Source organism: Camarhynchus parvulus, chromosome 6 (assembly GCF_901933205.1).
Source record: "Camarhynchus parvulus chromosome 6, STF_HiC, whole genome shotgun sequence".
NCBI classification, from domain to species: Eukaryota; Metazoa; Chordata; class Aves; order Passeriformes; family Thraupidae; genus Camarhynchus; species Camarhynchus parvulus.
This window is the reverse complement of record NC_044576.1, coordinates 4,471,243-4,485,836: the sequence shown is the minus strand read 5'-3', so window position 1 is coordinate 4,485,836 and position 14,594 is coordinate 4,471,243. Positions and strand designations below refer to the sequence as shown.

Below are 14,594 nucleotides of genomic sequence, written 5' to 3'. Positions count from 1 at the left end.
TAAAAGCTAAACCCTGAGACGTCAGGTTTAACAGTGCTCCTGGGTGTGGTGATACCCAGGTGAGACCCCATGAACTCAACAGCTCCAATCCCAGCCCTATCCCTGGGAAATTCCAAGTTATTCCCTCTCACTCCTGTACTGGAAAGGTTTGGATGTTTTTTCTTTGCTTTTGCCCTGAGTCTTGCACGTGAAGGCTTGAGCTCTGCTGAATCTCCTTGTAACTGTAAATGCAGAGAGAAACCAAATGCTGATTTTGGGTTCTTAGGCTGTACTTTCTCCTGTTGGGATTGGATTGCTCTTGGAATTGTATTGAGAACACACCATTAAAATACCTCCCTGTTCTGCTTTTTCTGTCCTTCTGAAGATGACAGCTTCTGATGGAGTCCAGGAGAGCGTCCCGGTGACTGTCAACATCGTGGTGATCGATGCAAATGATAATACCCCAACCTTCTCCAACATTTCCTACAGTGTCAAGATCTATACAGATATGCAGCCTGGGGAAGGTGTTATAAAGGTAATTTCAGGGCTTTTGTTGCCTTTGTTAACTCACTTTTTGTTAGCAGTACATGGCCTTGTTCATCTCAATTGGAAATACACTGAAACTAGCTAGAAATGAAGTTTAGTTGTCTGCATCCACTTAATTAAATATTTATTCGAAATTGCTAATACTAAATGTCAGGCCTGTTTTAGCTGTAGAGCTGCAGGTCAGCAGCTTCCTCTGAGGTTCTACAAAAAAAAATTGAAAAGTCTCAAAAGAAAAAGGAAAATTCTCCTTTATTAGCAGGACATTGAGATAAAACATTTTGGGAGAACAGGTAAGCAGTGGAGTAAGACATAACCAGGAATGTTTTCCCTTGCCAGAAAACCTGCTGGTTTTTGCAAGTTTGTTTGTAGAGCAAATGAGCAATGAAAAATGGGTTGAACACGGGCCCAGAGAGAAGCAGTTTCAATTAAATTTTGCCAGCACTGATTTATGTTTTAGTGCAGGACTGGAGGTGAATCCTGGTGCCACTGAAATTAAAGGAAAAAGTCTCTTTTTGTGTACTTCTTCCAAGATCTCAGCCCTGCTCCGAGTGCTGCCAGTCCAGATGGATGAGAGGACAAGATGCCATTGGTGGCTTTCCAGAGTGGTTGAAGGCAGTGGGAATATTGGGAAAATAAAATTAATCAGCTGACTTAAGTACAAAATACCATTTTCTGAACAGTAATCAGGAATGAATTTGAGTGTAGCAGTGATGAGAAGATGGTTCAGAAAATGGCATTTTCTGTCCCTCTTGAGCTGTACTTGTGCCTTTGTATCTTCAGCTCTTCCTTTGTGGTGTTTTGTCCCCTCATCAATTTGGGCCATGAGTGTTTAAAAATCATCAGGGACAGCCACAGGGGCATTTCCAGCAAGATTTGAGGGAAAGAGAAAAGTTTGAAGCATAGTTAAATTCCTTCAAATGCTGCACAAGGCTGGGTGGGAACATGACAGCAGATACTGTTGTCCTGAAGGAGCCAGGGAGCATGAGGCAGAAAATGTTGCTAAATGAGATTTCTGCCGGGCAAAAAGAATGTTTTCTACTCAAAGTTGGCCTTGAGGATGCTCTGAGCTGCCTGAGGCGTGTTAATGGTACCTGGGCTGAAGCAGAGCAGCTCCTGGGGTTGTTTGAAGCTGCTGAAGTGTTTCTGTGCTCAGAGGGAAGGCGCTGCTCTCCAGCTCCTCAAACACATCCTGGCCTTGCAGCTGCCAACATATTCCAAGCCTGGAGGCTTTCAAAGAGCAGGAGGACACATTTCTTAGGAAAATTGTGCCTGGACAGGTTATTTGGGAAAGGAAAAATGGGGAAGTTGGGCCTTTAGATCACTTCTGCTAAAACATTTCAATTCCAAGAGTGAGGTTTTCCCAAATACATGCTGTCATGTGCAGTCAGCACATGGCTACCTGAAGGTTTTCTGAGTTTATTATCTGGTCAGAGGGGGAAGATAGAAAATTCTGGCTGGTTTGGGAGAGGAGCTGTTTTTCAACTCATCCCACATTACCAGATGATCTGAGTGTCTCAATTACCTGGCTTAAAAAAAAAAATCTAAGGGTCAGGTCTTAGGATTTCAGAGGACTGATGATGATGCCAGAAATAAAGAGGGGCCCAGCACAGGAGGGACCTGGAGCTGCTGCAGAGAGCCCAGGGGAGGCACCAGCATGGGCAGAGGGATGGAGCAGCTCTGCTGGGAGGAAAGGCTGGCACAGCTGGGGGTGCTCACCTGGACAGGAGAAGCTCTGGGGTGACCAAATTGTGGCCTTGCAGGGCCTGAAGGAGCTACAGGAAACATGGAGAGGGACTTGGCACAAGGGATTCAGTGCCAGGACACAGGGAATGGCTTCCCAGTGCCAGGGGGCAGGGATGGGTGGCATATTGGGAAGGAATTGTGCCTGGGAGGCTGGGGAGGGGCTGGAATGGAATTCCCAGAGCAGCTGTGGTTGCCCCTGGATCCCTGGCAGTGCCCAAGACCAGGCTGGACAGGGCTTGGAGCAGCCTGGGACAGTGGAAGGTGTCCCTGCCATGGCAGGGACACCTGTCATGGATGGGCTTTAAGGTCCTTTCCAACCCAAACCATTCCATGATTGCCTGATCAGGATTTTGGGCAGCTGCGTTCTTTGGTAGGTTGCTCTATCTTTAGACATAAAATACCTATAAATATATATATATATATATGTGTGTGTGTGTATATATATACTTCATACATTTAAAGGCTTTATTAAGACTTTCCCAAAGGCCAAACTGACTTTTCTTTCCCATTTTTTGAACCCTGACACAGGGATTTTGAGGGGTGGTCATCCCATTGTCTCCACAAGGAGCAAAGTCACCTTTTACCCCACCCTCCCTCCTGGGGTCAGGATCCTCTGCTGGGAGAGGATTCTCATCTCTGATAGCTCCCAGGGGAAAATGAGTTCATAAAACCACTTTGTCTGATCAGAGAAAAGCAGGTTAGAAAAAGAACACTGACCTCAGAGTGTCTGGACAGTCTCATAACCATTTATAATAATCAGAATGATTTTCAGCCACTTGGTTTTATTATCCTTAGGGTAATATTCTTAGATCTCTTATATTTTTTTTCCAGAATGCAGTTGCAGGACAATGTACAAGTAAAATGGACAAATAACCCCAGTTTGTGTTTTCTTGGTGCCTCATTTTGTGGGACATTGTTTTGATTTTACTCCTGAAAATAGCCCCAAAACATAAAAGCTTTTAAGTTACTTGTGTTTGCTGTCTGGTACACTCTTAAAAAATAAAGGAAATTCAAAAATTCGTACGTTCTGCTTGAAAATAACCATAAATAGTAGGCAAATATATTCATTACAAGCAGAATTCAATTTTTCCCCCATTTTTCCTTTCTGCCTGGGTGGTTAGACAAAGGACTTTTCCTTCTTTCCCTGTTGCCTTTCAGAGAAGTGATAAAAACAGGTTTTATTTTTATTTCTGTTGTCTCCTCTCAGTACTTGTGAAATTGTTTCAGGCCTTGGTTGAGGAGAGTTAAGTTTAAATCTCTGTGTGTTTTGCTCCTTTCAGCCTGAAAATTTCTCATTTTTCTTTCTCCTTTCATAGGTATTTTATTGTGCTCCCTGAGAGTTTCTCAGTTGAGAAATCTGTACTTTAAAACAGTTAAATGTGGTAAATTATAACTGTCAGTAGAAAGCTTATTAACAGTAAACCTAGTAAAGTACTTAATTCCATCTTTTTTATGTTATGATATTTTTCTGCCCAGTTTCCCATTTTTTCACTGCTTTGACTCAGATATTGAAATGAGTTGCACATTGATGGGTGGAGTTTGCAGCAGCGGTGCAACAAAATTTCATCTCAATAATTTAAATGCGCTGTTTTTCTTTAGCCATCTCTCATTTTTATATTCAGGATGCGGGGAATAGGGAATATTGAGCAGGAAAATGAGAGAGCTGGGAAGGGACAGAGGGTGGCAAAAAGTATTATTCACTTAAATCTTGGCCCATGAGGAGATTTTTTGTGTTTTGTCTTTACAGGAAAACTTGCAGACTGGCCTTAAATGTAATTCGTGGAATCATGGAATGGTTTGGGTTGGAAGGGACCTTAAATCCCATCCAGTGCCACCCCTGCCATGGGCAGGGACACCTTCCACTGTCCCAAGTGCTCCAAGCCCCAAAGTCCAGCCTGGCCTTGGGCACTGCCAGGGATCCAGGGGCAGCCCCAGCTGCTCTGGGCACCCTGTGCCAGGGCCTGCCCACCCTGCCAGGGAACAATTCCTAATTCCCAATATCCCATCCAGCCCTGCCCTCTGGCAGTGGAAGCCATTCCCTGTCCCTCATCCCTTGCACAGAGTCTCTATCCATCTTTCCTGTAGCTCCTTCAGGTCCTGGAAGGTCATAGTTAGATCACCCTGAAGCTTTTCTTCCCCAGGCTGAACAATCCCAGTTTTGCTCTTCTTACATCCTACCTCAAATTATCCACATATCTTAATTTCTCCCTGATTTCCTAGTGCAGTGGCATGACTCAGGTTCAAGGGCTCTCTTCCAAGAACAATTAAATCATTCCCTGATGGAAAATGGAGAATAGTACAAACTAATTTTTAAGGTCCAGCTTAGCCTAAGTTCTTGATTTACAGCTCTTAAATGTGCATTGTGCCATAAGAGAGCAGGACAGTTTACTGGAAATCTTACCATGGGATATCCACAGCTCGAAGAGACCCACAGGGATCATGGATCCATCTTGGTCCATGAGGAGATTTTTTTGTGTTTGGTCTTTATAGGAAAACTTGTGAACTGGCCTTAAATGTAATTAATGAAATTACATTTACATTGCACGGGATCCACCCCCTGACCCTGCCCAGGCACCCCAACAATCCCACCCTGTGCACCCCTGGGAATGTTGTCCAAACACTCCTTGGGCAGCCTTGGAGTTGTGACCTGTTCCATGCCTGACCACTCCTGAACATTTCCCTAAAACAATCCTCACAGAAGTCATCTCCAAACCCCACCTCATCTTTTATTTACGTGTTTTATTTGCAACCTTTTGCCTTCTGCCCATCAGGTAATTAATTCCCAGCTCCAAAGCAAACCTGATTAGCAGAGAGAGAAAACAAAACTGGGCTTTGTTTACCTTGCTCAGCCAACATCCCTGCAGAGTCAAGGAAAAAATAATGGATTGAGGCTTGATGGAATGCTTGAAGGAGATAATGAAAAAGTATTTTAACCTATTCAGAGGTCATTATTTGGGGTTGACTCAGGCCCAGGAATATCTCCATAACAATCCTGGAATTTTTCCGTCACACTGAATCTGGTGAAAGCTGCTGGGAGTGTTGGTCATCACTTTATCTGTCCTGGGCCGGGTGACCCCAAATGTTGCTCTGAGAAGGTTCCAAGTCAAACACTGAAGCCCAGTTTCCTCCAGTAATGAACTGAGTCTGAGCAGGTTTTATATCATAACCAAGATGTCTTTGTAAGCTTGAGGCTACCCTTCCAAACCTCCTTTTCCTCTCAAGAAAACCACTCCTAAACCTCCTTTTCCTCTCAAGAAAACCACTCCTAAATCTCCTTTCTCTCCCAAGCAAACCACTCCCAAACCTCTTTTTCCTCCCAAGAAAACCACTCCTAAACCTTTTGCTCCCAAAAAAACCATTCCCAAACCTTTTTTTCCTCCCAAGAAATCCACTCCTAAACCTCTTTTTCCTCCCAACAAAACCACTCCTAAATCTCCTTTCCCTCCCAACAAAAGCACTCCTAAATCTCCTTTCCCTCCCAAGAAAACCACTCCTAAATCTTCTTTTTCCCCCCAAGAAAATTATTCCCAAACCTCCTTTTCCTTCTCAGATAACCACTCCTAAATCTCCTTTTCCTCCTGACAAAACCACTCCTAAATCTCAGTTTTCTCCCAAGAAAACCACTTCTTGCTGCAGCAGAATCCACACCTATTTTGCCAAACTTTTAGTACATTAAATGTTGATGCAATGGAGCTGATCCTGCTGGATGAAAATTTGGTAGCAGAGTAAATGAAACCTTGTTTTGTTCTTCTCCCTTTACGTTTTAGCCACTGTTTCTTAAATCTTGTTAACTATGGAGCTCTATCGGGCTGAGACAGCTGGAGATGGGATTTCTGGAATCATATATTATGGCAGCAGCTAAACCTTAATTCTATTTAATCCCAGGTTTGATTCTTGGTTTTGCCCCCAAAATGTTTTTCAAATTACTTATCTTTCCAAGCATTTGTAGGTTTAATTAACCTCCTAAATCTCTGTGCTTGTGTAGTCAATTAATTTTCCTTTTTCATGTCGTCCCAGTAAAAACTGGCCAGGTTCCAAATCCTGCCATTAAATCCTCAGGACCCTGTATTTTGCATAAATGCTTTATTTATCTTTTTTGTGTGTGTGTGTGAGTATGTGTTACTTTTGAAGTTCAGCAGACAAGGTTTTTACAGCTTCTGTCACTTGGGTGGATAATTATTCTCTGCAAGGTTAATTAACACACCCAGGTATGTATAGAAGCTATAGAAGGAGCGATCAAATTGCAGTTTTCATAGCATGGCTCCTTCAGAATTCCAAAAGAAATAAGACAATGAGGTAGATTAAAACAAACAAACAAAAAAAACCACACACACGAATATTTATTTGTTTTTTTAAGTTTTTAAGAGGAGATGACCTCTGTTCCATGATTTTTGGGGCATTTCAAGAATTTATCCTACGTTCACTATACAAGGTGTCCTAAAATGCTGTAGGAGACTAATTAAGATTTGGTTTTAAAGCTATTGTAGGCTTAGTTCTTGGTTTGGAGAATATTTATGACTTTCTAAATGAAATTTTGTATTTGATTAAGCCTTTGTGCATGAGGGATCAAGATTATCTAAGAAACCAGTTAGATCCCTGAGTTTTTCCCTGGAAGTGTCCAAGGCAGGGTGAGCAGCCTGGTGTAGTGGACAGTGTCCCTGCCCATGGAACTAGATGAGCTTTAAGGTTCCTTCCCACCCAAACCATTCCATGATTCCATGAATTCACATCCTCCCCTTGGTGCTCAATGTTGTATGCAAATGGGAGTTACTCAGATACTGCAGCTTTGGAGTTTATTCTTGTTTTAGTGGCAAGGTTTGGTTTCTGCTCTTCCGAATCTTCAGCCATCCTTTGGCAAAGGAGTTTTGATAGTTCCAGATGGTGGTTTGGCAGTTTTAGGTGGTGGTTTGGCAATTTTAGGTGGTGGTTTGCAATTGTAGATGGTGGTTTGGCAGTTTTGGGTGCTGGTTTGGCAGTTTTAGGTATTCATTTGGCAGTTTTGAGTGGTGGTTTGGCAGTTTTAGGTGGTGATTTGCAGCTGTAGGTGGTGTTTTGGCACCTTTAGGTGTTCTTTGGCCGTTTTGGGTGGTGGTTTGGCAGTTTTGGGTGGTGATTTGGTAGTTTGGGTTGCTGGTTTGGCAGTTTTGAGTGCTGGTTTGGCAGCCTTGGGTGGTGCTGTGGGAGGCTCTGAGCTGCTGAAGTTGATGTGATGCTGCACTGTTTGGTAGATGATTTTCCATCATAGCATAGCAGGGCCATCAGGGAGCTCCTGTCCCTGACTCCAGGTGTCACAAAGGTGACAAGAGGGACCCAGAGGCAGAAGCTGAGGCTGCTGTTGGGCTGGCCTTGCCTCAGGGAGGGGCTGTTGATCCTGCCCTTGGCCTCACAGTGGGTGCTGAGGTTTTCCATCACTGCTGACATCCAGCATTTCCATCCTCCACCCCTGCTGCCCCAGGGCAGGAGTGTTTGTGTCAGGAAAGCCAAGGCAGAGACCTTTGAATTTTCATCCTCACACTGGGATCCCTGCAGGGATCCTTCCAGAGCCTGGGATTATTTTGGACATCCCAGGAAAGCTCTGCTGTCACCCCTGCTGGTGCCCTTTCCCATTCCCCACCTCCCACTGCTCGCCTGGAGCTGCGAGCAGCAGAGGACCCCATGGTGCCATCGTTCCCTGTAAGTTCCACTGCCAGCTGGATGCTGTGGCCTCCTGGATGTTCCAGTGCTATTCACACCACTTTATGCCATTCCTTGTGCTGTTTGAGGGAATGTTATCCTACAGAATGAAAAGGCAGTTGAGGAACCTCAGCAAAACAACTCCTAAAGGAGGAAGAGAGAACAAGGCCAGGTTGAACAGGGCTTGGAACAACCTGGGATAGGAGAAGGTGTCCCTGCCCAAGGCAGGGGGTGGAATGGGATGAGCTCTAAGGTCCCTCCCAAGCAAAACCGCTCTGGGATTTTCTTCCATGATTCACAAAAAGCAAATATATTCCCTGGGCTCTAATTCCTGGCTGAGTGTATGTTTGTTTAGCGTGGCTCACTACAGAAATGGGTTAAACCCACTGCCTCTCCCAGGGGAAGAGAAGAACCCCCTCATCTCATTATGTTCACCATTAGAATTTGGGTCTAATACTAGGATTTAGATTTTTTTTCTCAAGGGATTTAAAGACAACATGGCACTTGGGAACATGGGTTAGTGGTGGCATTGACAGTGCTGGGTTAACAGTTGGACTTGTCCATCTTAGAGGGCTTTTCCCACCTGATTCCATGATTCCAGGTGTGTATCCATATGGGAAGAGCTGCCATTTCCCTTCCACTTGGCTGCCACAGCCATATGAGCACCAACATTGCTCTCCAGCTCTGCACAAGGAGGGCTTGGAATGCCAGGCCTGGAGGTGAGGCTTCCTGGCACTACCAGGGCTGTCACCTGGAAAAGTGGAGAGAAGGATGGGAAATAAATAAACACAAACCTCTCATTACTGTTGAAAGACAAAAAGTTTTCAAAAAATGTCTTCTTCTCAAAGAGAAAGTCATATATATTCCAACCCACAGGGAATAAGCTCAGTCTAAATTAAAGTTTCTTAATTTATATCCTAAAATAATTGGCTTGCAGTCTTTAGCAAGGAGTTTTTCTCTGCTTCATCTTGTTTTTACACCTATTACTGTTCCTTTCAGCTGTATCTCTGTTAGAAATTCCTGAGTGCATCCCAGATGTCCGAGCTCCCCTCTCCTCCTCTGGAATTACCTTCCCCTGCTGACCCTGTGGTTTTGCCTTGCAGCTGACGGCCGTGGATGCAGATGAGGGAGCCAATGGGCAGATAGTGTATGAAATCCTGGCTGGGGCTCAGGGGGACTTCACCATCGACAAGCACACGGGCCTGATCACCATCGCTCCGGGGGTGCTGCTGGCCGTGGGGCGCTCCTACGCCCTCACCGTCAGAGCGTCTGACTGTGCCCCCCCTGCGGAGAGAAGGTAATTAATGCACCTCCTAATTACTCCAGCAGCTCAGCCATAACACCTGGGCCACACCCCCATGTCTCTAGGCCATGCCTGTGTTCTGGAAAAGTGGCACACGCAGTAGAATTCTTGCCCTTTGTGTGCGGGGTTCGCATTCTCTGAACCTCGGAGAAGCAGAGAAAAGAGTCATCAAAACACAATTCTTATCTCATTTGCTGTGCCTGTGTTTGTGCCAAAGTGGAATGCAATGTGGAGATTGTTTACCCAGAGCAATGGTGTTTGGTTTCCTTGGCCTGTCAGGGCCAAGAGAGTGTGTGTGTGTGTTGGGACTGTCAGCTGACAGTCATGAGATGTTGTGTGTGGTGTTTGTGAGGTCCCCAGGACAAGGTGAGAGAGGAGAATTTGACTCCATGTTCTCAGAAGGCCAATTTATTATTTTATGATATTATAAATTATTAAAAAATGCTATACTAAAGAAAGAGAAAGGATACATCAGAAAGCTTAACAAGAATGATAATGAAAGCTTGTGACAGACTCAGAGTCTGATGCAGCTGATGATGATTGGCCATTAATAAGAAACAATTCACATGGAAGCAATCAAACATTCACCTGTTGGTAAACAATCTCCAGACCGCATTCTCTGAACCTGAGAGAAGCAGAGAAAAGAATGATCAAAACAATTCTCATCTCATTTGCTGTGTCTGTATTTGTGCCAAAGTGGAATGCAATATGGAGATTTTTTTACCCAAAGTGATGGTGTTTGGTTTCCTTGGCCTATCAGGGCCAAGAGTGTGTGTGTGTGTGTCGGGACTGTGGGCTGACAGTCATGAGATGTTGTGTGTGGTGTTTGTGAGGTCCCCAGGACGAGGTGAGAGATGAGAATTTGACCCCATGTTCTCAGAAGGCTGATTTACTGTGATATTATATTAAAAAATACTACACTAAACTATACTAAAGAAAGAGAAGGATACATCAGAAGGTTTAACAAGAATGATAATGAAAGCTCATGACAGACTCAGAAAGTCTGACACAACTGACTGTGATTGGTCTTAAAGTTAAAACAATTCACGTGGAACCAATCAAACATTCACCTGCTGCTAAACAATCTCCAGACCACATTCCCAAGCAATCAGATAATTATTGTTTTCATTCTTTTCTGAGGCCTCTGAGCTCCCCAGGAGAAGAAATCCTGGCGAAGGGATTTTTCAGAAAATACCGTGGTGACATTGTGCAGTTGAGTGCCTGGCAGATTTAGTTTAGATGTAATGTAATATAGTATAGAATAATATAGTCTAATAAAGTAATTAATTATAAAGTAATTAATTAGCCTTCTGATATCAGTGGAGTCGTCCTCATCATTCCTCCTGGATGTTAGGCAAAAGTATCACTGATATTTGTGGTCCTTAGTGATGTTTCCCTTACAGCACTGGGTTTTCATTATTTCATTTGCTTGCCATGGTCTCATGTTTAGAAGTTCCCAGTTGTGCTGTCACTGTGCATGTCCATTCATTCATTGAGGTGAAGGGGTGGAAAGAAGAGAGCAAGTGAGAAGGGAGATGCTTTTTGTTCAGAAAATGCAAAAAGGATCCCAAAGAATGGGTTGTTGAGCTGGAGAACCTCTCCAGGTGTAGGGTGTGCAGTGTCCCCACTAAGACTGAAATTCCTAAGGGCAAAATTATCTCTGTTGTACCCCAGCTGAAAAAGAGCAGACTGCAAATTTAGGATTTAGGCAGGGAGGGGAACATCATCATCTTTGAGGTTCCTTTTTACCCAAACATTTCTATGATCTATATGTTCAAAAACCAGCAAAGTATCAAGCCCTGCTTACCTGTTTCTGTGGAGTTTGTGTTCTAAATGTGCCAAAATGTCATTTCATGAAGTTGTGGAGGGAACAAAAAGTGTCTCTCATGTTCTGAGCCTGGTATTGATAATGTGCAGCCTCCTTGTCCAAAGAGTGTGAAGGGAGGATCAGGAGGTTCCAGCATCCAAACGTCCCACAGATGTAAAGTGAAAACCTCTTCTTCAAATGGGAAATGTAAGAAGGAAAGAAAATACAAGACTAGGATTTCAGTAATTGGATTTTCCTCAGGACCTGCTGCTTCTGTCATGTCTCCAAGAAAGCAGCTTATGCTGTTGTGCACATATTTTATAATTACTGTCCATTCAACTTGTTAAGTTGTTCATAAAATTAACATCTGGAAGCAGTCCCTTGGCTGAATTTCACTCTATTTTTCCTCCTGCTTGCTTTTTTGATAAACCCACTCAAGCTGGTAGCAGGCTGCTGGTAGTGCTGAGGAGAAGATTGAAGACAATTATGCATTTATTTTGTGTAGTGCTTCAGAGAGAAGGCCAAAAATCAGTAATTCCCCTTCAGAGAGTCTGAGATCCCCATGGTGTAGCTCCACACTACAGCTCTGATTGCCATCAGCTCCTTTTGTGCTGGAGAAATCTTTGTGTTGCCTAAACACATGAATTTCTGAGGATGGATGTTGGGAGCCTGTGTTTCCTCCTCTGAAAATGCCTTCAAGGCAAATAAGAAGTGGAAAGCTCTGCCAGGATAACCAAAATAATCTGGAAAGTGGCTGAATTTCAGTCTCCCCCCTTGCTTATGCACAAAGCAAAACCCAGCCACTGACCTGGCTCAGGAATTGTAGCTCTGCTGCCTTTGTGAACACAAATTTAAATTGGAATTTGGAATTCTGTGTAGGTTTGTTGGTTTGGGTTTTTTTTTTTTTTACATGGAATGACATTTAAAAATGTTGGTGAGTGGCTGTGTCCCAACTGAGATTCAGGGTTTGAGTATTATTAATTATAATTATTCATTATTGAGATATCATGGAATTGTTAAGGTGGGAAAAGACCTCCAAGATCATCAAGTTCAACCTTGTCAACTAAACCACAGCAAGTGCCACATCCATGTGTTTCTTGAAACCTTCCAGGTCTGGAGAATTCCCCCCTTCCCTGCACAGTCCACTTCTGTGTTCTATTGAAGTACAACAATTTCTATTTTTGGAGAAAAAAAATGACAGCATTTGTAAAATCAAAGAATTTCAGGTCAGACTTTCAGCTTTTCACAATCCCTCAGATTCCTGCACGTGGGCTTCGTATCACTTGGTGATATAGGGTTCTGCTGGAGCAAGTCAAGATAGGTTGGTCCACATCGATGGAAATCCATTCATCCTGGATTTTATAATTGCCCACAGCAGCTGTGGCTGCCCCTGGATCCCTGGCAGTGCCCAAGGCTAGGTTGGATGGGGTTTGGAGCAGCCTGGGACAGTGGAAGCTGTCCCTGTCCATGGCAGGGGTGGCACTGGATGAGTTTAAGGTCCTCTCCAACCCAAACCATTCCATGATTCCATGTGGAGATGATTGAAGCAGAGATGGGGATGCAGTTGACTTGCAATCAGCTGGTGGAGCACAAAAGCTGTTTTTCCATGCTGGGGTGATTTTGGGAGCTCTCTGCAGTTCCCAAATGCTGTGCTGGTCTCTGTGTATTCACCTGCAAACACCATCTGCACTGCTTGGCTCAGCTCCATCTCCTTCCCCTTCCCATGCCAAAGGAGAATTTGCCAGCTCCTTAACTGGGCTATAACCCACACAAAAGACACGGGGGGAAAATGCAAGGTGTTAATAAAAAAATGGATTGGAATTGCAAAAAAAGCCATTTCATGTTAGAGTGCTTTTAGTTTGCAGAGTATTAGTGCTTTACTTCTGTGATTTTGCCTTAAATATTTGAAGAAAATTTGCTTACTATTCCTAGAATCCCAGAGTGATTTGGGCTGGGAGAGACCATAAAGCCCATCCAGGACAGGGACACCTTCCACCATCCCAGGCTGCTCCAAGCCCCAAAGTCCAGCCTGGCCTTGGGCACTGCCAGGGATCCAGGGGCAGCTCCAGCTGCTCTGGGCACCCTGTGCCAGGGCCTGCCCACCCTGCCAGGGAACAATTCCTAATTCCCAATATCCCATCCAGCCCTGCCCTCTGGCACTGGGAAGCCGTTCCCTGTGTCCTGGCACTGAATCCTGTCACTGTGTGTGTGGATGTGCCCTGAGGGGCAGAATCCCTTCCCCTAGGATGCTATTTGTCCTTCTGGAGACCAGTTTCTTATCCTGGAGCATGGCCAGGGGGTGTGTGACAGTCCCCAACAGTTCCTCTCAGCCCTGGCATTGCTCTGCCCAGCTCAGTCACTGACCCAGACCTCCAGAACCTGATGGGAAAAGGCAGTGGGAAACACCAACAGTACAGTGGTGACTCTGCTTAGCCCCAATTTTGGGCAGCTAATTAAGAATATTGATCAGTAATGTGCTGTTTTGATATTCAATGAGCTCTCTGTTAGTACAGCAGCTGTTTCAATAACAAATGTCTGATAATTTTGGTTAGGACCCTCTAAAAATCTTTGGAGTTTAGCTAGCCCTGCAAGAAGCAGCTCTTTGGGTTCATGATTTTCTTCTCTCTCTTCCTGCCCCACATCCAAAAAAACTGGGATAAATCCCTTTGTTTTCTTTCCTGCAGCTCTAAAACCTGAGCTTTATCAACATAAATCCAAGGATTTATGAGGGGAAAAGCTACACCTGCAGCACAGCACTTGCTCTTCTCAGGGGTTTGTTCTGGGGTGGGGATGCTGTGCTGACATCCAGGAGGGGAGGCAGGTGGGATAATGGAGCAGAGAGGCAAGAGGAAGCTCCTTTAAAGTCAGATTTTATTCTCCCGTCTCCAGGGGAACTCCTGGCTCCCTTTCTCAAGTTGAGGCTGTTGCATATCAAGTGGCTTTACAGGATGGTCTGTGCAGGGTCCTCAGTGTCCCAAAGAACCTTCAGTATTCCACCTGGAATGCTGTTTGCAGTCTGTTTGGGACAGGGATTCAGTGCACCTCGAGGGTTTGCAGCCTCCTGCATTGCTACTGCCCTGAAATGGGATTTATGGCTCTGAAATGGGGATTACTGACCCACAGCATTGCAGCAGAGTTGTGTGCTTCTCTTCTCCCAGCATTTTCCTCTCTGCCAGCAATCCCTGCTCCCTTTTTTCCAAGCTGGCTGCCGGCAGGGATGCTCCAGGGGTGGCTGTTGTGCGTGGCAAAATTTCCAACCTGGAATTCGCGCTGCTCCTGCAGAGGACACAGCACATTGGGAGCTGTTTGTTTGTGGAGCATGCACTGATATCTCACTGCTCTGTTTTTGAAATTGCACCACTTTGAGCTGCTTTGGGGAAAATTATTGAGCTTTTCTTCCTTTTCAGAGTTCCTCTACAACTCCTTGAAAGGTGCCTGTGCTCAGGTGGGGTTGGGCTCTTTCTCCAGGCAGCACTGACAGAACCACAGGACACAGTGTCAAGCTGCACCAAGGGAAATATAGGTTGGATATCAGGAAAAAGG

The 14,594-nt window shown here is 44.6% G+C and overlaps 1 protein-coding gene across 1 annotated transcript in view; it reads left to right on the top strand.

The window, feature by feature from the left end:
• PCDH15 (protocadherin related 15) overlaps window positions 1-14,594 on the top strand; it is a 514,059-nt gene that overhangs the window by 378,421 nt on the left and 121,044 nt on the right. Inside the window, exons 16-17 of the mRNA XM_030950929.1 lie at window positions 365-514; window positions 9,045-9,238. Of these exons, the coding sequence (XP_030806789.1) occupies window positions 365-514; window positions 9,045-9,238 (344 nt within the window). The remainder of the gene's footprint in view (window positions 1-364; window positions 515-9,044; window positions 9,239-14,594) is intronic.